Raw genomic sequence first — 26,674 nt, 5'->3', positions numbered from 1 at the left:
ACACACTCGACTTGTTTATCCTTCCATGCAGAACCAGACATGGTGCCTTGCAAGCCCTTAATCAAACACAAGTAGACCCCTCCTTCTCATGAGCACTGACCTAGCGATGAACCATTCATTATCTGCTACTCGATGCAAATGGTAGGTTGAGGAACGCAGCCTTGACAGATGGATACTCTGACCCCATTGGTCATTGGCAAAGAGTTTAGAGAAATATGTTTTAAATGCAGAAAAAAAATAAGATTACCCTTTTGAGACCTGAGCAAATTGGTTTGATTTCTTTCAAAAACATGGGAAGAGGGCGACAAGCAACTTAACAAAGAAAGAAAATGGCCCAAAGTTAGTTAGAAATCAGTTAAAAGTTACAAGAAAATTACCTGAAAATAAGAGTTTTTAAAAAAGAAAGAATCAATAAATATATATTTTTAAAGGTTTGTCTGTCTTTTTATTTTTTCTATAACATTGCAAATACATAATAAAAGAATTATAAGTAAAGTTTCCTGGACATTTCATTTTTTCATTTTTTTTTATTTTTTTTTTGGTTATATCTAATAATCCCACCCAGCTAATCTTCAGATAATTTCATTGTCACTCTTTATTCATTCATTTATTTATTTATGCAGTTGCTAGTGAAAGGCATCTGAGCACAGCACAAGAACAGTGATGTCAATCCAGGTGTTAAAGGGTTAACATGTGGATGGGGATGCAGATGTCTTCAACTCAGAAATAAGATTTTGGTAGCAGCTTCACTTTTTAGGCAAAGCTATTGCTTGGTGAGGGGAGATGTTCAGGATTAAGCTGTGGGTACAGCAGTCACTTGGCAGCTTTGTTAAACTTAAAGTCACCCTCTAACTACGCCCACCAGCCTCCCACCCTCTGACCCCTCCTCCTCTCCTGGGGGCTGCTGGGGTCTTATCTCCAGTGGATGTGGGCTCCTCTGGCTTCACACAAAGCCTCATGTTGACATTCCAGCAGACCGAGCCTTGTGCAAACACACCAGGCCCCACCAGATGGCTGTGCGAGGGAGGACAGGGCTAAGACCAAGGACGCAGAGGAGGACAAGGAAGGACATGAAGAAACAGCATGAAAATCGCTTTTAACACCAAAATGTCAGGCTACCCTAGCAACTCATCAGTGTATCTGTCACGCCGCCAGATGTCCCTCTGTCATCTGACAAATCTGTCAACTGTTTGTTGAGCAAAAATCCCTCACTTATACTCACAAGACTGAACAAAAAGTGCTGTTCTCTCGTGTCCTCCAGCTACTGCCCCGTCTCCCGAAAGTCAGTCAAAACTAATATTTGAGGGTCACTGGGTTAATCTTGAGGGCATTTGGAAACCATGGAGTAAAAACCCCTCCAAATGAAAAACTCATTTAGGGCTTTAACTGAGCGTGGTGGGTCGTGTTTATCAGACGAGGGCAGGAAAGTGTCACTGCTCCATGAGACTTTGGGGCATTCGTGTAGGGGGTAAAATAACATCAGAGCACATCCACATTGTAGTAGACAGTGTTGGGAGGGTAACTTTTAAAACTACAGATAACTAAATACATGCCCTAAAATGTCATTTGTAACGTATTCCGTTTGATTACTCAAAGTAACATATTAAGTACTTTGGATCACTGGAATACTTCAAAATCATCTTGCTGAGCTCATTTGTCAGGGTCTTTTATCTTCTTGCCAATACACTGTTTCCTCACAGCAAGTGTGTTCTGCTCTCTGTCCACAGTGAATCTGTTAAAAGGATGTTCCAATTTTTTGAAGTGGGGTTGTATGAGGTACTTATCCATAGTCAGTGTATTACATACAGTCGATGTCACTCAGCACGCCCCCCAGTTTGAAGAAGCAGCCTGGAGTCTGAGGGAGAAGCTAAGCAAAGTACTGCTGTGGATGAGGGTCAGCAACAACGTTTTTAAATGTATTTTCACCTCTCTGTCAGACAGCCTGTTTTGAAGCAGTAGCCTTTGACAGCTTCTGTTTCCCATCTGCTCTCATCAAAGCCACGAGACTCATTGAGAAAAACAGTAAATTTAGCTCAACCAGTTAGTTACTTGGTGTTATTGTGTGACTCTGAACTAACCCTTTAAAACACCGAAGTCACAGAATACTCCAAACTAACTGTTTAAGGCAGTGGTAGACCAGCAGCTTCTGTGTTCAGTGAGCTAAATTTACTGTTTTTCTCAATGGGGTCTGGCTTTGAAGAGTGATATAACAGCTTCATTTTCCTATTGGAAGTCAGTGTCTGACATTTAGGTAAAGCAGCAAAAATACAATATAGAATACACTTTAACTAATACTGATCTGTTTTTTTGGATGGGAATTGCTTAGCTTCCATGTCAGACTCCAGCCTGTTTTGCCAAACTCAGGGCATGTTGACAGACATTTTCTGTTCACTGTCTATAAAAAAGTACCCCATACAGCCCCACTTCCAAAAATCCAAATTATCGCTTTAAATATGCCCTTCTGTTACATCATGCAAACAAGCCAGGCAGGCTGTCTATCAGGTGTGCAGTTGATTGGAGATATAACCACTAAGAAGGATGGGCCAGTAACTTCCTATTATTCTATGTTTTCATTTTTTAAACACATTTTATATTGTGATATTTACAGGAAATGGTATACAGTATAGCCAGCAGTAGGTAGGTTCTTATTAGCAGCATTTACCAGAACCTTTCAGCTTCCATTTGATGTCAGGTGCCTCCTTGTTTAGGTTTTTGTAGTTAAATAAGAGTTTTCCAAACCTGTCCTCAAGGATCACTTGCCCTGCATCTCATCTCTCCCTGCTGCAACACAGCTGATTCAGATGATCAGTTTATCATGAACTCCTGAAACTGCTCGATAACAAGTCGATCATTTAAGTCAGCTGTGTTGCAGCAGGGAAAGATCTCAAACATGCGGGGCAAGTGGTACATAAGGAGAGGTTTGGGAAACACTGGATTGAATAATCACTTTTTTCAACTTTACAAATCAGTCATTCCTTGTAAATTTCAAAGCAAAAGACAGGAATGAACAAAAACAGGGAGTCAAACAAAAGTTCAGCTCACAATCACAGCACTGTGTCACTCTCAGCCAGTTCAGGACATTCCAGTGGAAAATAATGCAATCAAACTGATGCTCATTCATGCAGCATTCATTTAGGACATGGTTTAAAAGCAAATAAAACAAAAACAAAAAAGTAAATCTTTAACCCTTTGAAACCTGGATCAACATCACATTGCTTTTGTTGCGTCAGGATTAACGCCTTAAAAACCCAAGCAGATTGGTTTGCTTAATTTTGAAAATTAAAAACACAGGCCCACACATTAACAAAACAAAAAAAAAAAAGAAAAATCCAGAAAAAAGGATTTATGATTATTATAATTTGTATTTATAACAATTTAAGAAATCTAGTTTTTAGTGCTTCCTCTCGGGTCATTTCCTTTTGTGTGTCTTTTTTCCCCATTTTTATTTTTAGGTCATTTTCTTGTAATTTTAAAGTAATTTATTGGTAATGTGTGGGATCATTTCTTATAAAGTTACTCGTTGCCTTGTTCCATGTTCTTAAAAGGAATCAGGCCAATTTGCTCCAGTTTTATAGTGTTAAATAATCTATTTTTAAAGACTAACTGTTCAGAATACAACCCAATTGTGACTGTAATGGAATGCAGTCATTCATTTTGTATTCTAAATATGTAATTTAGCAACTTGTACTCCATTACTCCCCAGCCCTGGAAAAACTAACAGTATCAGTTTTTAATTTGGGGCAATAAATGTTGTGCAAAAATATGCTAGGACATGATTACATATGTAAAATTTTAAGTTTAATAGTTGTAGGACCTGTGCAGCATATAAAGATGATCCATGGGTTGTAAAAATACAGTACAGCCACCTTCATAGGGTCATTGAAATGTTCATGATAAAAATTCATGCTGTGTTGCTGAGGCAAAAACACAAAAAAATGAATGCTTTAGTCAGTCTGTTTTGAATCAGTCTTCACATGGTCACTGACTGATGACTGAGGTCATAGGTAACCCATCTATTTATTTACCCTTACATCATTATCAATATGTAAACAAAACTGATAATGTGTCACTTGAAAGAGCTCTGAGTGAGGGCCTGTTGCGTCACATTACTGACATCAGATAATTTGTCTCAATGGCAGCTCCGAGGGCATTTTGTCAAGATGGAACAAACTAATCCTCTATTTGGTTTCCCTGGAGTTCACCCCTCCCTGTCCCCTGCCTGCCTGTGTGTGCCATCAGCCGACAGCACAATAGACAGGCGTTGTGATAAAAACTGTGCAATAGCCAGTGTGGTATCCGGCCGCCTTTCTCTCTGCTCTGCGCTTTAATGAGTGTGTATGGTGCTGTGGTTAATGCTTCCACTCTCTCTTTCCAATCCCCCTCCAATCCTCCAGGGCTGTAGCTGTGCCCCCCCTTATTCTATGGAAAAAGAGGAATGTTTTCTGACTGACTTTTCTCTCCAATCCTTTTTCAGGTTCCGGAGACATGAGGAGACACGTCTATTGGAGGAAGGCTGGGAACCGGTGTGTGTGTGTGTGTGTGTATGTTTATTCAGAACAAGTTCAAACCTGATAACGGAGTGGATCAAGATTTACGTTAAAAACACTTTTTTTTCTGACTCACCTTGTCAAGAACTATTGTTGCTCCCATTTTGCTGGTTTGAATTTATGATCTATAAGCCCAAATGTTTGACTTCTAAATGATTTGTTATGAATCATTTAAATTTAACGTTTTGTTTGTCCACTACTTGGGTTTACACTTAGATATCTCAGTAACTATTGGATGGATTTTGCAGATGTTCATGGTGCCCAGAGCATGAACCCTGCTGATTTTTTATCCAGTTTCACCAGCAGGTCACACTTCCTACTTCTCCAGAAAAGTATCCCAACATCTACTTGATAAGGCTGCCACAACATTGTGTACAGTAATGAATGCTTCCCAGATAATGTATTATTATGTAAATGATATTGGTGGTCTGACTTTTCCTTTAGACAGATTTTGACTGAGATGTCCTGACAACTGCTGAATGTAGCATGACCAAAGACTGCTATAAACCAGCAACAGAGTTTATAATAAAAAATGATGTGAATTACACCAATGAATCTGTTGCATGGGAAGCTCTTTCTAATGCCATGACCTGCTGGGCGACTCAATCTTTGCTGCACTGTGTTCTGAGAACATTCTTTCTACGAGGTTGATAAGCAACCACCATTACACCATACAGACCACATCCATGGCTGCCACTGTCACTTGCCCTCGCTCATAGATCAACTTTGATTAACTTACATCAAATCAGATAAATCAACTATCCACTATGTTGAATTAAATCTGTTCAGATAAGGAAAAAAAGGGTAATCAATCAGCTAATCAGAGCAGCTATTAGTCTGCCAGGAGGCAAACAAAGAGTGTCTGATCAAAGTCAGACAGATCGAGACACAGAGCCACACTGTCGTGACAATGATGAGTCCCCTGTTCATTAACAAAATTGCTTCGGCCAGTGGCTTAAACTCAGTATCTGACTTGATCACATTCACTCTGTTTGCGCTGAGCTTAGCAGTTTTAGCCTTAGCCCATCAGGACAACTTAAGGTAATCTTTTATATAAAATGCCACTCTATCAGACAGTGTACAAAGGCTATGTCCTTGTCACAGCAGCCACAGGTTCCAGTCCAAACTCAGCCCTTTGCTGCCTGTTTTCCCCTCTCTCTTCCCCTTTCACTCTAAAGGTTTTCCTGTCTAATAGAGCTGAAAACCTTAAAAAAAATAACCTTTGAATACAGAAAATGAAATGCAGAAAAATTGTCCTCTATCTGAGCCCTGTAGTCAAACGTAACGTAACGTAACGGGTGTGGTAGGACCCAACTGCAGCAAAACATAGCAGGTGAGTAGTTGGTAAATACCTTTATTTAGTCTTTTGGCAGGTTGAATGGAGCAAAGGTGAGTATAATCAGATTGCAGGTACGTAGGGACAGTTATCAGTTGTGGGGTGGAGCAGAGTTCATGGGTGGAACAGGGTTCGTAGAGAGACTGGGGTGAGCTTATGTTCACAGGTATTAGCTCAGAGTTTGAGCAGGAAATTATGAACGTGGAACGGACTGGCAGGTGAATGTATCAGGTAAGTTGCAGAAACACTTACAGCAGGGAGCTTGCGCGACTTCAGGGAGGGACAGGTAGGGCTTGTTGTCAAGGAGGAAGCAGAGTTGGCGTCAGGCAGGTAGCAGGGCAGATGAATCCAGTAGGAGCAGGAAGCGGGATCAACAAGGACAGGCAGGGAATCAATGTACCATCAGAACAATAAATACCAGTGGCACTCACTTAGAGGAGATGTTCTGCTTGGCTCTGGCTCTGATGACGGCTGGAAGAATGGTGATCTCTGTCGACGGAGCTGAAGCAGTAGAACACTGCACAGCACAGGCAGACGAGAACCACGAAGTGCACAGGCAAAACTTGGGTCGGAGACAAAGGGCTGTTCGGTTTAGCAGAAACAAGGAGAAGTGGTCAGAGGCGGTCAGAGGCGAGCCGAGTCACAACCAGGAAAACAGTCCGAGAGTGAGTGCTGGATGGTCAAGCAGGGAAGCGAAGACAATCTGGAAATGAGTGAGGTTGCTTACATACTGGCTTGATTGGCGATGAAGAGCAGCTGGGAGCACCAGGTGGAGGTGATGGGGCTGATGAGGGGCAGTGGCCGGGTGGCGCGAGAGGTGGGAGTGGAGTAAGTGGAAAAAATCCCACAGCAGCAGGAGAGAGGCAGAGCAGACTGTGACACAGTTTCTCTGAATTAATTGCAGATTTGGCGGAAAATCACTCTTGTCACATAAGGAAAGAATCAAAGCGTATAATAAAAGTACTTTCTCCTAAAACGCACTAATGACAGCCAAATCATCTCCACCATATCAGACATAAAGAAAAAGAAATTTAACGCCAAGGAATGTGCAGTCAAATTATAGCACATTCCTCTAAAAGAAAAAAATACATTAAGCCAGTTATCTCTGCCATTCGCTCCAAAAATTCACAACTTCATACTTAACATCCAACAAAGTCGGAGATTAAAACAAGTTATGTTTTTCCATCATTTATTTCGCAAATGTGGCATGAACACTTGCAAAAGAACATCTTAAAGTTGGTCCAGTAGAAAAAGACAAAAAACACTTGAATGATTTAATACTTTGTTTTTCAGCTTTCAATTCTGTCAAGTAAATTTGGAGTCTATATTTTGTCTCTAAGTGAGGGAGCGGATTGCTAGTAGGTATTTCCAAAATCTTTTTCCATCAATCATATATAAATATCCAGAAGTCAATCTCATTTCCTATAGCAAAGCTAAGAAAGAGTAAAATGACTGGATAGAAATGGCATCATCATCTACATAAGAAAGGGATTAGCTGACTATAAAATGTACAGTTTTTAAAATTTAACTTAATATTCACATTCATATATAAAACTTACAAAACCTGGATCTTTCAAATCCACTAAAAATAGCTTTTTTTCTGTTACTGCTGAAAGATCATTTTAAATTACCATAAATTTAATGGATTATTTATGTATTATCAGCATCATTAATGTCATCATTTCTGCCACATTGTTTTTGTTCTTTTTTCCAGACTTTTTTTGATTCAAAAAACACAAGTCAATAAATTAACATGCTACCTCAGTCCCTGAAAGCCAATACTCAACTGTGTTACTGAGTGAGAGTAAAACAGGTGTTTGTGTGTATTAAAATGTGTATCCGTGTCTGTGTGTGTGTGAGTGTGTGTGTGTGAAGAGAAATATAGGACACATAACCTGTTAGAATACCTGCCTCAAACTCAAAGTAGGGAAGGGAGGGTCAGGGTTATTTCGGAGTCCATACAAAAAATAATTCATTGTAAATATATAATATATATTTATACATTTTTGAATATATTTACAAATATACCCAGCACTATACATTATACTGTGTATTTTTTCTCCAGAATAATTGGGAAGGTTTATCAAGAGAACTGAAAAAGAAATGCATCAATATTACAAAATAAACAGGAGAGCAGTTTCTATATGTGCTCTCCTTCTATTCCTCTGTTTTGTTAGTTGAAGCTTTCAGTCCTTTTCCTATTCGTCGTCCTCTTCTAGTCCCTTGTTTTGTTTTGTTTTGTGTTTTAAAGTTCACATCGGTCCATACATTCCTCCAGGAGCAAATAACAGTCTTGGAATGCCAGCCACTGGAATGGGATTACCAAACAAGTAACGTCGTCGATTGTGAAAAAAAAAAAAAAAATCCGGGTAAAAACATGAGAACCAAAATGGAAAGTCTTTGTGTTTATTATGAAGGGAGAAGAGGAGGAGGGTCCCCAGTCAGTTCATTCAGTCAGTTAAAAACTGCTTTTGTTCAGTCCCCAGGAGGGTCCCCAGTCAATTCATTCAGTCAGTTAAAAACTGCTTCTGTTCGGTCCCTGTCCTCTCCCTTAAGACCTCATGAGCGTGAAGTGTGTGTGCATGGCAGTATGAGTGTGTGACAGCAGCGCTGCCACCAGCCCAGCCCCGACTGGGTCCATTAGTCCACCGGGAGCCAGAGGGGTGATGGGGAGAGGCAGGAGGTTGGGAGGATTTCGGCGAGGGTGTCTGTGCCACGTGGGTCGTCAAGGGGTCAGACTGGGGCAGGTCAGGTAGAGAGGATGGTTGGGGGCTCATGTTTTCACGTTTCCGTTAATGTGCTGGTATTTGGGGAGGCAGGGCTCATCCGGTAAGGGATCGTGGGAAAACACAGAGTCGTCACCGGAGGAGCAGGAGCTGCGAGTGTCGGGGAAGCTGGGGGAATACTGCTCTGTTGGGGCGCACAGGTCCAGATACTCCTGCAGACACAGACAGAGGACAGAGGGAGATAAATTACACTCGTACACAAGCTCATATGTTAAAAAAGGGAGAGACGCTCTGAAGGAGGCAAAAGGGCAAACAGGAGAACATAAATACAGAGCTGAAATCCAGTCAACAAGAGTGGGGACTTTCCAGAAGAGGGTGAGAGAGTATCACCTTCATTGTAATATTTATCTAAACCATACCAAATCACCCGGGAAGGATTTATGAAACGGAGCAGAAAAAATAATCTTAAACTGGATACTGTATGGAAATATTTGCAGGAATAACAGGGAGTAAATTGAAAGTTGGATTGTCGGCTGATCCAGTGGAGCTTGAAGGTATATAGCCTAGTTGTGGTTTTGGTCCAATATAAAATGGTTTAAAGTTGGGTTGGACGAGACATTGCAATATTTTTAGGCTGTATCGCAATACACCATATATATAACTCAATATCTGGAAATCTCCTCTAAAATATAAACAAATATGAAATTATTAAATACACTAAAGTTACAATAAAGTTAAAAAAATTGAAATTAATCAAAGGTGCTTTTATTTTGAAGCATACGGCCCCTCTCAGGACAGAATTGTTGATGTTTTTGCGGTGACCTTAAAGCTTCCAGGCAGCAGTTAGCTGTAAGCAGTTAACCGTTTAAAATCTGGAGTAGCATCACTTTTCTTGTACTGCTTTCAGATGCCTTTCACAAGTATTTAAACCTCTGAACCCTGAACAAATTAGTGCAATTTCTTTCAAAAACATGGGTAAGAAGGCATAAAGCAACTTAGTAAGAAATGTTCCTAAAATTGTAAGAAGTTAGTAGATTCAGAAAATTATTTTCAAAAAAGCTAGGGAAAAATGTTTAGGGAAAAAAAGAGAAAAGTTAAGGAAAAACTATATTTATAATCATTATAATTACTATTACTCTCATTACTATTTATAATTCTGTTACAAAATTATTGTAATTTTAAAGCACTTTTTTCCCCAAATTATTTCCTTGTTGGGTGTTTTTTTTTTTAACTTTCTTTTTCTTTTTTAGAATTTTTTAAAACTTTTAGCTAATTTTTGGCTGATTTTTGGCTTGTACTTTTGACTAATTCTTATTAATTATTCTAATTTTTGGGTCATTTCTTCTTTCATTGCTCATTGTCTTCTTCCCATTCCCATCAAGCTGATTTGCTCAGGGTTTTGAAGGGTTAAACTGTAAACTTCGACCAGAGATGTGGCACTTTGGCCTTTTACAGCATCCCTTCACATCAGTTCAGTCCAAACAAATCTGGCATCTGAAACACTCGACATAAACACTATAAGGTGGCTGGAGAAAATATAGAAGCTGGCAGATCATAATGCTCGCCCCTCCTCGCAAACAATGAAGATGAAGGGAAATGAAAACCCCAAGAAATCCTGTTATTAATTTTTGTCTTGGCCCAGTGTCGTGTAGTTGTTTTGCTCTTTTCATGTCAGTTGAGGCACTCTTTTTGACTCTTTCTTGTCTTTCGTGGCCGTTATTGGGACTAGCCGTGAGGAGGAAGAGTTCTTGGGGTTTTCTAGAAAATGAGCGCTGGCTTCCATTTTCCCAGCTCAACACGAGAAGGCTCACATTACTAAAGACCTCCACATCTGCCAGCGGTTTGGGGCAGAGGGAAAGGAGGAGGAGGGGGGCAGAAAAAGGCAAGAAAAGGGCGCTTTATTACATTTCAAAAGTTCAAACTCAAAGTTGGGCTTTTTTGGCATAAATTCATGAAGTTCCAGCTCCAAGAGCAGACGAGTCTTGACAGCTTTCCATCGACGGCCTCTTTTCAGGTCCGCACTCGGATATCACATTAGACAGGAAGGGGGAATGGAAAGAAATGCAGGCCATCGTAGGGAGCGAGGCATGAATGTGATGATTGGGCAACTTCACTGGGCCGTAGCGGCCATGTTGGGCCTGGATCAAATCATCTGGCCATTTTTTCGGTCACCATTTAGGGCCTTGTGTCAGCAACGTGGCTGCTAATGCTCCTAAAGCTTTCAGCAACACTCGGCTGAACCCTGCGTGCACTGGCAGGAGCGTGATTTGGTTTGGACTGAGGAACATGTTACTGTGTGGAGGAATGTATCATATTATTCTGTTTTATTGTTATGAAATGCCGGACTCCTGTTTGCCAGGAAATTTTAGGGTTTGTGTAGCGTGATTTCTGACCACCCTGACTCTAGGAACTTTATGGAAGAAGAATGTGTGTGAAAAGAAATGAGAGAGCTGCACCCACCTCGTTGGTGTTGAGGGTGAGGATGCGATCCAGATCCTCTACTAGCTGCTTGAAGGTGGGTCTGTGGGATGAGATGGCATGCCAGCAGTCTTTCATCATCATGTACCTGAGCGAGAGAAAAAAATACCTGTTTACTCAAAGAGAAGAGTAGATTAAGAAGGGGAGAACAGAGTAATTCAACGACATGGGCGTTATGTAGCCAATCAAATCTCCTCATCTACCTTGTGTCCATGTTGCTAAATTAGCCAGCTGAATGAATTACGCCTCTCGACTCAGGTCTCAAAACATCTGATACCATCTTATTTTGATATTTTACTTCTGTCTGCCATCAGAACCAGAGACAATTTTGATGGCCTGCTGCTGATCACAAACATGCCTCACAGTGTTTGATTTTTGTGGGGGATAAATACTCTAATGTGTGTGTGTTTGTGTTTGTGTGTGTGTGTGTGTGTGTGTGTGTGTGTGTGTGCACGCGCGCGCGCGTCTTGTGCTGCTATTGTCTCCGTCTCTACTTTGTTCTCTATCAGCCCTCTCAGTGTGGCACCGTAGCAGAGCTGTGCCATTGTCCGCTGACTGCAGACGACTAATTGTGAATGAGGACACTGATAGCAGCCAGTCACAGCTGTGCAGAGGCCCGACAGTGTGGACACAGAGGCCAAGAGTCATGGATCTGATGGAGACTGGGATGGCATTAGAGTCTAGTTGGAAGAGCTACTGTCAGTTTTGGGGGAAAATAAGCAAAAGTAAGACTCGTACAGCTCGTTGGTGCAATTGCCGGGCTTGTCCATGCGATGTCCCTCTTTGAGCAACTTGAAGAGCTCCTCAACGGGGATGCCGGGGTAAGGGGAGCCTCCAAGGGTGAAGATCTCCCACATCAGCACCCCAAATGACCAGCTGTAGAGACACAAAAACACAAATGTAAACTAAAAATACTGTCGAGAGTAACAACGATACAGCATCTATAAATAGAGTTTGAGAGCTCGCAGTCATTTTAAAGGAGCAGTGTGTATGATTTCGTGACATCTCGCAGTGAGGATTGCAGACTGCGACCAGCTGAAACTTCTCCTGGTTAAAATTCTTTAAGGATTCATTGTTTGGTAGATTTTTACCAGGAGCTGAATTATAAGCAAAGGCCACCTCCTCTCCAAAACATGCAGACCCGTGGATTTAAAGTGTTAAAAACCAATGAAAAAAGCAGTTTCACATTACAAATCAACTGTTAAGCATGTTGGACATTTGCCGCTAACCTAACACCTGCTAATGTGTGCTCACCTTTCTTCTCTAATAAATTAAGATCCAGATGTTCAGGAGGTGTTTACCGAATGCTGAACTATCTGAAGAGGTTTCTTCCTCTCCAAAACAAACGGACCCATGATTTAAAAAAAAAAAAAACAAAAACACTGAACAAAGCAGTTTTCATGTAAAAAAAACAAAGACAAAAAAACATGGCAGAGCAACATGGCGAACTCCATGGATGAGGACCTGCTCCCTTTATAGACACAAACATCTTTTGTATTTATGCTAACAAGTCCCTAAATCCTTCACACTGGATATTTAAATAACATGAGACCGAATGAGTGTCACTTTCCTTTAACATACAGATACTTTACACAGAGCCACTTGGCCAAAGTTTGGAAACAACTTCAACAGTGTGACCGCAGTGGTGTCAATGCTCTCTTTCTGCCGTCCGGTGGCTTGTGGCGCGAACCCGCTCCCAGTGCCACTCTGCCGCTGATCTCAATGATGGCCTTTGTGCCCGGCTGGACCGGACACACAGGCTGGCATTGTCCGGTCACACCACACCAAAACAAACAGTGGACCACCCACAGCGGGCAAGAGAGGAGGGAGAGGCCCAGAGATGGCTAGTGACTATTAACTACTTCCTCATCCTGATCGTTAAATATCAGTGATTCCACGCCGCTGACTTCCATCACTGTCACGCTGCATGTTGATATCAGAGTGTGAATCTGCAAATGAATCATTCCTGCACTGACATCATGTTTGATTCTTGTCTGCACAAAGGCTCTATTATAAGACGCAGACACGCTTACGAGCGCTAATCTGGCAGACCATGTTAGTGGTCCAACCAGGCAAGTGTGCACGGACAGGCAGGTTGAGGCGTTTATCAGCTCCTCCATCTGTTTACACAACCAGCCATGGGTTTGTTCTCTCCTCTATCACTACGTTGCAACTCCACACTTGTTGACACACTCATCACTGCTTTCTGTGCTACTTTGTAATCGTCTGTCAGCGCTCGTCAACCTGTTGCTTGGCGCAGTCCGCCTGCATCCAAGCTTGACTCACCAAATAAACAAACCAACATGCTCCGGGTCACTTTAACTGACCTGGCGTTCGGCCGAACTAGAGTGTACTTGTGTATTCCGGCGAATTACATGCATAAATTACCGATCAGTATATTGTATTAGCGTGGTTCATATTCCTGAGTCGTATTCAAATCTCATTACATTCAAGCAGTTCGGTTCCTCGATATCGACTGAGAGAAACATGAATACAAATGTCAGAGAATCAGTTAATACATGGACATATATCAGTGAATCTGATTGAAATATAAAGATTGAAGGTTCTGAAATTTGCATACAAGCTAAAGCAAAAAAAGTTTTTCTTTATTTTATTATGTGATGAGCATCAGACCGCCCACATTGCATCTACCAAGGCCCGCTATGATTCGTCTCTCTGGGCTTGAGCCATAAGCCTTAACTGTTACCTAAGCCAGCCAGAGCTGAGTCCCCTGGGCCCATTTGTCAAAACAGCCAGGGGCGAGTTTCATTGGAATTCATGTATTCATTTAATCTGATGTCATGTATGGATCGCCTACGCTTCTGGTGATGTTTCAGCGTGAGCCCAGCACCCTCCACCTCCTCATCTTCCTTCTCTCTCCATGTGCTACGCGAAAAAGCCAATTACTAAAAGTGAGTGATGAAACGTAATTAGCAGCGAGCTGATAGAAAGGACTACAGTAGCCACTTCATGCCTGCATCCCCTGTGCTCTCCCAGGTTATTGATTGGTGCTGCGCCGTGCAACATGAAGGGCATTATGTGTATGTACACATATTATTTATGTACACACACACATACAGTATACACACACAAACACAGACAGTAGAGAGATCCTCTATCCGAACGCTTAACTGGATGAGTGCTATGTTTAGTGTGCTACTGGTGTATGACTCACACACAAAATCTCCTTTCCCAGGGGTCAGCATGTGAGGCATTTATCTAATTGCCACATACACTTTCTGCCGCCAGTGTCTGGAGCAGAAACTTCAAACAACGCTGTCAGAACGCATGAGACTCAAACACCAAAAAAGAGAGGGACGCGCTTCCTTTGTTCTGTTTTTAGAATGAGTACTCTTGAACTTAAAAAGAGAGAGAGAGAGAGAGAGAGAGAGAGACAGAGACGGGTCAGCAATTCACATACCAGATGAATGAAAATAAGAACGGTGGGGCGAAAGGAGGAGGAGGAGGGAGGAGGGGGAGATTATTTTGATCATGGAACGGCTCCAAAATGATGAGCCACATGTTCAAAGTGTTGCCGAATGAGGAGAGGAGAGTGAAGAGGGGATGGCAGGGGGTTAAAGGAGGAGGAGTGTAGGAGGATGAGGCCCGCACACTGGAGGGCCGCAGCATTGTTGGACATGTGCGGAGGCCCAAAAGGAGGGGAGACTTCCGAGCCGAGCCGGAGGAGCAATGGGGGTGAGTCGGTGGTGGAGGAGGAGGCGCTGGTGGGCTCTGGGCTCCTTCCAGGGCCCTTTGAAGCCGGTCAGATTAGTAACACGGCATTGGCTACAAGTCTAGCGTGAAATCCTCACTTTTGCCACAGACCGGCCAGTGCTGCCCCCCCCCCCCAGGGGCAGCCCCCCCCCCCATCACTCACCAGCGCTGCACCAAAACACCTCACCCTGAAAAACAACCCTCTCAATGTGACTGCACACCCTCACAAATAAGAGCGATAACTGGAACCATATAGGGTTCTTCAGCTTATCCCTGCATGAGAACCCTTTTATTTGGCAGAGATTTTGGACACTACGCTGGAATTTTCTTCCTCTGCAAATACACAACTGCATTGCATTGTGCTATACGGGACTAAAATGTAGGGTACGTAGTTTGTACACTCAAATGTAAATACCCATAATGCTGTGCATTGTGGGTATCATATAGTGCACTATGTAGTGGATTAAATTAACTGCTGAGAATTCGAAAACACTAATACAAAATGGCGAACACACTATACAGTGCACTATTTCCGTCATAGGGAACGATTTTTAACTCAGTCTTAGAGTATTGAGTCCAACATAAAGGGTTCTACCTAGAACCATGTGTGAAAGGCTCCACCCAGAACCACTGATGAGAGATTTGACAGAGAACCCTTCAATGGTGTAACTGTTTCACCCAGAACTGATTTCTTCTGCCTTCTTGTGTGCTAACAAGAACCCACCTAGGGGGTTCTATGAAAAACTATTTTACATTCAAGGAGTTTCATCTAGATCCCACCCAGGGTGTTCTACCAATAACCCTTTTACCCATGCTGTCAAAAACTTGAAGATCTCTTTCTTTTAAAAAGTATTCTTTGGATAGAGCCTTTAGTCTTACAAAATAAGCCTTGAAAAACCCTCTCTGAAAAAAGGGTTCTTTATTGGCAAATAGTTCTGGGTAGAACCTGAGCCCTTTAGGAAGAACCCTTTTGAAACCCTTATTCCTAAGAGTGTTGGGCTTCAAATGAAACCTTTAAAACACCACTGAGAGTGTGTTTGACTGTATGAGGAGGTTTATTAGCATCACTGGTGTGTGTTAATGGATTTTCTGTCATGTAATTGTGGGACAGAGAGACAGTTTATCATGTACTTACACATCACTCTGGTGTGTGTAGACCCGGTCAAACAGCGCCTCTGGAGCCATCCATTTTACAGGCAGGCGACCCTGAAGACACAAACAGGTGAGAGGTCAAACAAAATCCACACACATCCCCTGGATTTCTTCATTTCTGGCCTGATAAGAGCATTTGAATTCTTTCCATGCTTGGAGATCTCATTACTCCTGGAAGGGCCGATACGTGAACGTAGCCTGGGGAATAAGGCACTGGAGCAACAGTCTGGGAGGAGGATTTCCCAGAGGAACGTTTACATTGTTAAAGCAATAGAGCTGATAAACAGGGTCGCAGATAAAGGAGAGGGTTTATCTCCATGTGCCATTAAAACACTGGCTGGGGAGCTAAGCATAGACGACAAGGCGGTCTTGGTCAATATCTGTGAGGTAGGCTAATGCCGAAAATAATCTCATCAGACACGCTGAATTACTAAACAGAGGGGTAACACATAAATAAGTCCTTATTAAAGAGATGTTTCAGCCGCTGTGAATACCAGAGGTGGGACCAGGTCATTATTTAGCAAGTTATTTAGCAAGTCACACGTATGTCTCAAGTCCCAAGTAAAGACTGACAAGTCCTTAGTCAAGTCTCAAGTCCAGACAGGGAAGTCCCAAGTCAAGTCCTATAGTCAAGACTGACAGGTCCTACGTCAAGTCCAATGTAAACACAGGCAAGTCCCAGGTCCTGTTTAGTCAAGACTGACACATCCCAAATCCCAAAATTTAATTTTCAATTTCTAAACAATGACAATCATAATGTACTTTTCAGCAAATGTAATGTCATTTCAACAAAAGTAATAATATAATAAATTTACAAAATGTACAATAAATACAAAAAAATATTTTTTTAATTTCTATTTCTATGTTAAATTTTCTTTGTTTATTCGTTTGTTGGAAGTTGTTGCATCCCTGTAACCTTCCACCTGCATGTTTTGCATACTGCAACTCAATTTTGACCAATGTATAGTTTTGTACACAAATAAATTACTTTTTGAATAATTTTGTACAACTGGCATTTAGTAACGTAACTTTAGCTCGTCATGGTGATCTCTCCTGCAACTTGACTGGATATCGCTCAGATTGGCTCAAAGTGAATAAAATATATTTGACTTGCCAGGAGCGAACAGCATTAATGTTAGCTGATTCACGAAATAAACTGATGCATTCAACACTTTTCAACTGGCATACTTTTTACAGTCTGTGGGCTTAAGGGAAGGTTCGAGTATTTTCAAGTCAGGAAGACTCAAGTCCAAGCGACGTCATGTTGGTGTTTGAGGCCACATCGAGTCGCAAGTCTATTTGATTTTATCAAGTCAAGTATAAAGTCATGACACATCTATGACTGGAGTCCATACCTCTGGTGAATACTGACAGGAAACATACTTACTAGTACTGCCAACATCAGTAACACGCAGGGAAATTTGTAGGGAAAACATCAATAGACAGCAAAATATCGTGTTTATATTCATTCATGACATGAATACCTTTTTATCCATGGTAATATGATGTAAATTGCTCCTATCATGTAAGAGAAAAAAATAAAACAAATGTGTCTCTACAATGCTGGCTCTGTCTAAATTAGTTTAACATCAGTGATCATCATTGTTGCTGCTGTCGTTGTCCTAATCATCATTACCACCAACATCATCGCATATTGTTGTTGTTGTTGTTGTTGTCAGCTAGTTCTCAGCATGATTGTGCATGCGATGAAAAGCCACCCATGCATACTAAATGAGGATGTGCAGGCAACGCTGCTCTGCGGTGGGAAAGAAAGACACCACTGGGCCACTATGGAAATGTCAATTATGTTTAAGCCGCTCCCCTCTCTCCCTCTCACTCTGTCTCTCTTTCTGGCTAATTGTATAAGTGTCTATGGAACTAAAGGAACAAGAGACTGAGGGATAAACAAGGCAGAGTCTCCAGAAGCACTACATTCACGGGCTGCCTGGGAACCTGCGGCTTCTGCCAAGACACCAGCCGAGGGAATGAGTGGAACAGAAAGATGAGGAAGAGAGAGAGAGAGAGAGAGAGAAGAGCGGACTGATCTCACACTGCGGTGCTCAAAAAACATTTCCCCAATGTGCGGCGTGCAGGTTGAGGACTCACATTGGTCGTCTTTTTATAGTAGTCGATATTATGTACGTCCCTGGCCAGGCCGAAGTCTGCGATCTTCATGACGTTGCTCTCTGTGACCAGGACGTTCCTGGCTGCCAGGTCTCTGTGTATACACTGGGATGGAGAGAGTGAGAAATGAGATGGGAGGGGGAGAGAGGGGAGGTCATAGGGTGGAAAAAGTGAGGGGAAGAGGAGAATAAGACAGTTACCTCATACCATAAATAAATCAAGTCTGAAACAGGTGTATACTTAATTTGGAACGGCGTTAAGATGTTTGTGGTGCATGTAATCATCCAGAAATCTCCTGCACAGAGGTAGCACTTGACTGCATGACATGACGCCACAGCCACTGTGCCGACACGAACATGTCTGGATAAGTAAAGATTCCTAACATACTTTAGCACATATATGGTCCAAGTTGTTTCTGTGCATCAGCACGCATGTGCAAGCATGTACGTGTGTGTGTGTGTGTGTGTGTGTGTGTGTGTGTGTGTGCGTGAGAGACAGTATGCTCTGTCACATTCCAACAGTGAGAGGGAGCGTGAGGCTGGCCAACATGGCTGTACCCCCATTGTGAAAACCTCACAATTCTTCCACACAGAGGGGCTTTTGTCGTAGAATGAGAGACAATGCGGGGATTGGGCAGGGGGTCAGAGGAGTGTTTTTGGGAGACAATATTCCCACAGTGACGCACGACAAACTTCCCTACGTAAAACCTTCCTGGATACAGCACGTCAAACGCTCTGTGTGCTGGCACTCAGATCTGTCTAGCGGAGGGCTGATGTGAGAATATTTGTGTGTGTGTGTGTGTGTGTGTGTGTGTGTGTGTGTGTGTGTGTGCGTGTGTGTGTGTGTGTCCTCTTACCTTCTGTGACGCTAGGTACTCCATGCCCCGTGCCACCTGATAAGTGCAGGAGACCAGATCTTTGAAAGTGAGCTGTTCATCCGAAACACGGGCGATATCGTAGGAGTACTCCATGCCGGGCGGCCGGCGGGCTCGGAGGTACTCCCTAAGGTTGCCTTTGGAGGCGTACTCCACTATCACATAGAGAGGGCCTGCGGCAAAGAAAAGAGCCACATTACCTTTTGAACATGGCCATGAATGATTCCCTTTGAGAAAAAGTAACACCAATTCAGAGAGAATGTTTAATGGAAGACAGAACAAGAAGCACCTCAAGTTCGAATGCTAAGACTTTAAATTTGGTGCTGGCTTTAAGGACATTTCTGCTCAAAAACATGAGGACGTCTGTATGGAAAACACCTTCCAAATGAGATTCTCCACTGCTGCATCTCAGGATTAATGCACATTTCCAAAACTCAAATTCAATCCACCATCATCTTCTACAGGGACTAAAAAGGTGTGCTTATGTTTGAAAAGGGGCAGGTGGACTGCATATTATTTCTTTTCATTTTTCACGCAATCTTTCCTTCACTGATCTTCATATGACATACAAGTGGCCTCTAGCTACCTCCACTTTGTCCAACACTCCCTGCCTGATGTGGTCTGATCACACTTTTAATGCAGCTTTTGGAAGTATGCAGCAAACTTTAGTATAGCATTCTACACAAAGTTTACATGGCAGATCAATGAAGACTATACCAACATATAATACAATACTTTGAAATAGAGTCCTTAGAGCTTTAGGCAATTTAAATTTAATGCCACCTGGAATTTAATGTCAGAGCAATCTTAAAATAACAAAAACTGAAGAAAAAAAAGACAGGAACTGATAGCAACTATTTACGGTTAAGGACAATTTTGCTCGAATATTTATTTCCACACAAAAAAAGACTATTTGGGAGATAGTTAGCAGGTGCTCTGGGTAATTTTCTCATTCTGCATGTGCGAATTCACTCGCTTGATTTCTATCGTGCCGAGTTTGGACAAACATTTTGCATAAAATACATTGGTCCATGTTTGCATTGCCTTGTGCCAGTTTCAGTAATGCGGCAAAATCTTGGTTAAATGATTAATTTTTCATTGAATTTGCATGTTTTTCCCATGTCATCCAGGAAACAGTGACAGCTAGTTAGCAAACAGTGGATCCCCCTCAGAGAATCCTGGAAAGAAACTAAATATGAGCGTTGTTGGCTCCACTATCCTGATCTGTGTCACATTATACAAGAGGCATTCAGTAAATAATTTCTAAAAATTGGATGTAAACACTTATTTTGAGATTTTGAAATATAACGTCAGAAAAAAAAGCTAACATACCCACTTAAGACATTTTAATACCAATTAAGGCCTAGTTTTTTTATGACTAAAATCAATGCCTTTTAAGACTTTTAAACGTCCATGGAAACCCTGATTACTTGCCAAAAATGTCTGTGTATTTTCTTCTTAAGGTACTTTATAGTGTGATATGCTGTGTCTTGCCCTACTTACCGTCTTGCGTGCAGGCCCCCAAAAGATTAATGATGTTCTTATGTTTGCCAATCATCTTCATCATTTCCATCTCTGACACCAGGTCAGACAGGTCTTTCTCAGTGGCGTCATCTAAAAACAGAAGAAGGTTGTCAGGGAAAACTCAGCAAAACAAACACACCCTCGTACTGTCTTCCCTTTAACCCTTGACTCGGTATCTGCCCCGTGAGACAACACCTCGTTTTGTAGGTGCTTCTGATTAAGTGCGACTGACAGACAATGTGGGCTAAAGTTACCGCAGCGAGGAGAAGCTCCTCACACAGACTACAGAGGCATCCTTTCAGTGCCGGGGGAGGGAGGAGGAGGAATTAAAGGCGTTCAATCTGAATTCATTATCTGCTGCACCGGCTCCTTTTTCATGGGACTGATTGAGCTATCCAGAGTCAAAAAAAAACATTGCCTGCATTCCTGTGCACCATTACCTTACCTGGAGTAAAGTGCAGATACCCATTGTCAAGGTTGGTCCAATAGCCTGCTGCTGTACTTGATCTCACTGCCCCCCTAACCCAAAACCAACCCAGTGCCCCCTCCCGCTGCTTTCATTAATCATAGCAGTGCTGCTAGTGTGACTTGCCTCTTTGTGTGGGTGCTGACTGAGCTCCAGCCAGCTGCTGCTCTGGGGTCAGGTATGTGACCGCACCTAACCCTTACCTACACAGCTCGCCTCCTCTTAGCCTTCACTCAGCAACCACCAATAACGAATAATAATGACAGCCCCAGGCTCCGCCTTGCACCTTTGCTGAACCCTCAATGGAGCGCAAATCAACTATAAAATGTACTCAGGTGGCCCACAAGGCATAATAGCTGCATTTCCATTTAAAGCTTTCAGTATAGAACCATTTGAACCAAAAAGTAGATCCTATTTAGCGTTTCCACCACAGACGGTTCTCCTAAATGTGGGTGGGGTTTTGTCACTTACTCCTCTGTCCAGCAGTACGTGCTCTATTTCCTTGTTTACCTGTGAAACAGATTGAAGTCTGCACTCCATTTACCATCCAAAGATTGGGGCTGCACGCTGCCATTTTCAGAACAAAAAGGAGCAGGCTGGAGTGTGAGTCTCTCTCAATGGGATATCAAAAAGTGCCCGAGCAAACAGGAATGGAATTAGAATATGCCGTTCACATGATCCAGTTGAAATCAATATGAATTTTTTAAACGCTAAACGATCCACTCATTATTTAACGTGTGTCATCCAAGAGAGACAATAAAAACGGATGAAATGGTCAAGGTTGTCTTACTGAGAGGTGTGTTGACGGATTCACATGGTCGGCTCATGCACTGAGTAACATCAAGTAAACGTTTCACCTTAAAAGTTGACGGCAGTCTGCCCTGTATGTTAAATTATTTTTTTTCTCAGTCTACAGCTGCTGCTTGAGACTGCAAAACATCCTTTCATTTCATTGTTATAGTTTACTAATGTATGAAAAACTTGTCACGGTATGAACAGTGGTTAAACCATCTACAACTGAGCACATAGTGCTGGTTCTCCACTGACCAATCAATGGACTGCAGTGTTTCTAGCTCCACCTTTCAGTATCAGAACAGTGTGCTAGGTACCCCAAGCAGAGTGGTGATGAACAATGGGGACATACTAAAGGTACCATCCACAACTTTTCATGATGAAAACGCAAAAAAAATGCGTACCGAATGAAATGAACCAAACCAGCCTGCTGGTGGAAATGTCCCAAATGAAGTAGTCTTATCCCAAAGGTCAGATTTTAACCACAAGTTTACTATTACAACCTCAGTGTGATTGTGCAGCTCAAGCACTCACCTTTAAGCATCTTGACAGCAACAGTTACAGCCTCCTTGGGTTTGTCCTTATCGATGCCCAGCGCCTCTGCCATTACAACTTGGCCGAAGCAGCCCTCACCCAGGGGCTTGCCCAGGGTCAACCTGCAGCAAACACAGAAGGGAGGAAACAAGAAAAACAGACAGGAAGCTGTTTAGAAACACAATCAGAAACTCGAATTGACCTGACTTTGGCATCGATCTACTCCCTGTGCAGACATAAAACAGGTTAGATAAAGCAAGAGAGCGAGACAGGTAAATGAAACCAGGCACCAAGCCAGTTTCTTAACCTCACCCTTGTGTTGTTGTTTTTTTTTTTCAACCAGATCGGTCTCTCCGTTTCAATCAGATTGTGTCTGTGTGAGTGCTTTATTGGCGTGGTGACTGCAGCCTGTGCCAGGACAGTAAGCAGGGAAGGCCGACATGGCAACGATAATCACCTGATAAAGCCAGGGAGAGGCACTCTTTTCTAAACTGTTTACCCTGCCCTGGCATGTTTCAATATACACTCTTTACAAGTCATTACACAGGGCTTAGCTTAGCCCTGACACATTAGCCCGTGATGGATGGAATGCTGGCTTTGCGTTACCATACAGGTGGGCCTGACTACAAAACCAGATGGAAATTTAAGCACTATTTTATTGTAAGCCATGTCACTGTTGCTGGTGTGTTAAACTTTATGCTCAAACTGATTCTTATAGCGAGGGAATTATACTCACACACATGCTCTTTTACAACTATCCATCATCCACAGCCACCTATCTGACCCCTGAGCTGTGCCGTAGTGGTCTTTCATTTGATTGACAGGTGTAGCCCCGCCCCTAAGGCCCAGTGTCCTGGCTATGTAAACACTCACACTGCATGCCGCAAAGCCCAGGGCCTGAGGCCGGCGCCCTGCTGTAGTAACACAATCCCCTATCTGTCCACACACTCGCCACGCTCAATGGCAGCCATTCTGTCCATCCAGCCACACATAATCAATGTTATTTTTCCTCCAAGCAAACCGCAAACGTTAGCATTCCTCTGCGTTCTGCAATCCCAACATGATCCCTCAGGCGCTGGGATGACAGACAAGGAATAAAGACCCAAACAGAGAGGCACACAGAGATTTATCCAGCCTAGACAAAACATCCCATTGGATGGGCTCATCAATTAAAATCAATTTTTTTTTCCACAGGATGCCATTCTACGTGCACACAAGAGAGCCTAGTTTTACATCAGAGTTGTTTTTTTCACTCATGACTGATGGTAGCATTTATGATCCAAGCAATTTTTTTTCGCAATCATCTTAACAAAAGACAGGCCTTTGTGTTTATGGTTTGGGATTTTCCTTTCTCTTCCAAAAACCAGAGGCCTCAACTGGGTATTAAACTACTCTAACCTTTGCTGCCCTATTAAATCCACACTGAAGCTTATCACTCGCCGCTGCAACTGTGACAAATCGAAACCTCTGTGGTGTTAAGTCCTCTGGTATGAAGGCGAGCAAACACTCCTAGCCCAAACATGCAGATGAAAGCTGCGAGTGCTAACCAGTAATTAGCACCGCTCCGTTCCTCGCCATCAGAAGCATGTGTGTGAGTGAGAGTGACGCAGCAGCAGTTGTAATGATGAGGGCAGGGTGCCAAGTTCAGGTCATTTTACTACAGCACCGACAGATGAATCAGTAGCCTTTATCTCAGACACTGCAACCATTATTCAGCAGTTAGTCATTACAGCCTGCTTTCTATCAGTGTTAATGGCACTCTTCACCTAGAACAATAGTTATCTGACCATTTAGATACAATCAGACAGATGCTCATTATGTTATAATCTCGGTGTTATCGGCTACTGTGATGCGCCCTGTTGGCCAAAGATAGTTACACTGAGGACAGAGGGGTACTGAAAGTTGTCGTGTATACTGTCAAACTAGTACTGTATGCAGGTCTTGACTCCCTTTTAGATAAAAGTGGTGCTGCATACAGCAGAGCAGATCTGGTTTTTAATGCTTTGTGAGAGAGATGAATCAGATTTACATAATTATATATTTTGCATTTTTGTAAAATGGTAAAACTTGCAATTAGGGACTCGGTCATAATTACTATTTTCAATGCAAAACATCAATCTTCATGAGCACTGAAACCAACGGAATCACAAAATCTTACAACATTCCCCCCAAAAAAAAAAAAAATCTGTCATATAGTTTCATTTGTTTGGGATGTTTCTCTCAGTGGTAGTTAACAAGGGGGGTGGGGGATGGGGGGGGGGTTCATGAACGCATGTTGACCAAACAATACAAACATTTATTAAACAGTTCTCCTAATGAGCGGTCCAGCTCCAAAAATATCAAATAATACTTGATGGGAGATGTTTCGATCATAGCAGGTCACCACAAATAAATAAATGTGTGGGAGACCCTGGACAATAAAGTGATCGTGCACATTAGAAACAGATTGTCCTCACCTGTCTCTGGAAAATTCCCAGCGTGGGTCCTCGGGAAGGTCATACTCAGGGATTGGCTCATCGTGCGCAGAGCTCCGCCGCGTTGTGATGCGTACCAACGGTGTACTGGAGTTCATGGAGGAGCTGGAGTCTGCCGACACCTACAGGAGGAGAGAGAATGGCTGATCACCGGAGTCTGGGTTCATAGGTCAGATAAAGCTCCAAGGCATCACTAGAGGAGTAAATGAGTGCGTATGTGTGACTGACCATGGTATTTTTATTCAAATTACCAAGAATGTTGGCCCATTAATATGAATTTATCCTTAATTTCCATGGTTAACACTTTGATATAGAGATTTGATATATAGAGTCTGTCTCGGGGCTGGAGATTACATTTCAGTGATCATTAAGAGGTGAGCAACAACAGTAATTGCGATGAATGTCTGTTTGATCATTCGGCCCTGCCGCTGTCCTCAGGGCTCATCTCTCCTCTCTCCATCCTAACCTTACCTTGACACAGGAATCAGTCTCTCCGCAGAATGTAATCCAACACTTTTTGTACCTTTTGGAGTGTACCTTTTGGTTTCCCTTGAGGGGAAAGCATGGCTCACACAGACAGGAAAAAAAAACACTCTGGCTGCAGTTTCAGACAGCAGTGCTAACTTGCTCAGAAATACAAGCCTTCTAAATGAGGTAGTTTGTTTAAAATAAATGTATTAAACCATGCAGCTTTTTATTTTAATATCTTTCAGCATTAGCATCCTATGTATGTTTATGCAAAGTTTGATGTTCGATATAATTCTGCAGTGTGTGTTTTTCTCCTCTAGGGGTGTTAAATGCCTTTAGAACTCTTTATCTACTTTCTGTTACCTGGCGGCGCAGAGGGATCTGCTTGCTCAATTTGTGGACAGCTGGCTGGCCCCCAAAGTCGGGTTTCTTTGCTGTGTTCCTCATGCGGCACACCACCACGATGCCCACCATGCAGGCGATGAGGAAGACGCCCGCGCAGTAGATCGCGATCTCCACGTAGTCTGGGGAAAGAGGCCCTGGGGATTTCTCTAGAGCTGAGGAAAATAAGGGTAAGCAGTGAGACAGAGGGAACAAAGTTAGTGATCACTCTCACACACACGTATGGGTGACAGACAGACACATCCTCTCCATTTAAATACACACATGTGTATAAGACAGGCAAGCACAGGGGCAGATGCTCTGGGGCAGGCAAACTAAACAGAAATAGTTTTGTAGCATCCTTCTTCCCAGGAAACTAGCACGCCTACTTTTTTTTTTTTAACCCAACAGGCCTGTACAGGGCTTAGTGGTCAGTACAGCATATGTCTGCATTCTGTGCTAATGCTGGAGACACGCGAGCACCAACACAAACACACACCCACGGACGTCAGAACAATGTGCGCTTCACTTCAGATCGCAAACAAGGGAGAGCGGTGTCCTTCGTGGTTGTATATGGCCTGTACTTCCTGTTGAGGAAATGGGCTCAGTTTATGTGTGTCGGTGTGTGTGTGTGTGTGTGTGTGCTATAGAAACGGACTGTTCCATAATGCATAACCCTCCAGACCACAAACAAGGCTCTTGTACAGCACAGCCAACTCGTCAGCCAGCTGGAGGTGAAGCAACATGTAGGAACCTTTCTCGCCGTCTAGCCTCGTATCTGCTGGTCCAAAAACCACAGCGCGCACACACACACACACAGAGAAGCCGCAGCCTCGAAGGCGCCATCAGTGCAGATAGAGCACATCAAGAGCAATAAATATTACATATTACTCCTAGAGGAAATGGCTTGCCTGTGATCATCATGCTGTATTGTTTACAGACAAAACAAAACGATCGTCTGCTTACGACATTAAGGAAGGGTTGATACCCGTTGTCTGCTGCGCCTTGCAGACAGTCAAATACTCTCATCGATCTCATTTAATGCCCTACAGTCGAATATAACTTGGGCAGAGACATTTGTCTG

At 42.7% G+C, this 26,674-nt stretch overlaps 1 protein-coding gene across 6 annotated transcripts in view; it reads right to left on the bottom strand.

Moving 5' to 3' along the window:
• Positions 1-7,055: 7,055 nt before the first annotated feature.
• Positions 7,056-26,674, bottom strand: part of fgfr2 (fibroblast growth factor receptor 2) — a 45,854-nt gene continuing 26,235 nt past the window's right edge. For 4 of the 6 annotated variants that reach the window (XM_042501525.1, XM_042501522.1, XM_042501527.1 and 1 more), the window contains 10 exons: positions 25,567-25,766; positions 24,724-24,863; positions 22,268-22,389; positions 20,455-20,565; positions 18,934-19,124; positions 18,060-18,182; positions 15,937-16,007; positions 11,826-11,963; positions 11,070-11,175; positions 7,056-8,821 (listed from right to left, as the gene is read on the bottom strand). In XM_042501525.1, coding sequence (XP_042357459.1) covers positions 8,657-8,821; positions 11,070-11,175; positions 11,826-11,963; positions 15,937-16,007; positions 18,060-18,182; positions 18,934-19,124; positions 20,455-20,565; positions 22,268-22,389; positions 24,724-24,863; positions 25,567-25,766 — 1,367 coding nt within the window. In that variant the 3' untranslated portion in view covers positions 7,056-8,656. The remainder of the gene's footprint in view (positions 8,822-11,069; positions 11,176-11,825; positions 11,964-15,936; positions 16,008-18,059; positions 18,183-18,933; positions 19,125-20,454; positions 20,566-22,267; positions 22,390-24,723; positions 24,864-25,566; positions 25,767-26,674) is intronic. The other 2 variants (XM_042501526.1, XM_042501524.1) reach the window with 1 other exon arrangement.

This window comes from Plectropomus leopardus, chromosome 15 (assembly GCF_008729295.1).
Source record: "Plectropomus leopardus isolate mb chromosome 15, YSFRI_Pleo_2.0, whole genome shotgun sequence".
NCBI lineage: Eukaryota > Metazoa > Chordata > Actinopteri > Perciformes > Serranidae > Plectropomus > Plectropomus leopardus.
This window is presented reverse-complemented; position numbering and strand designations above follow the sequence as displayed.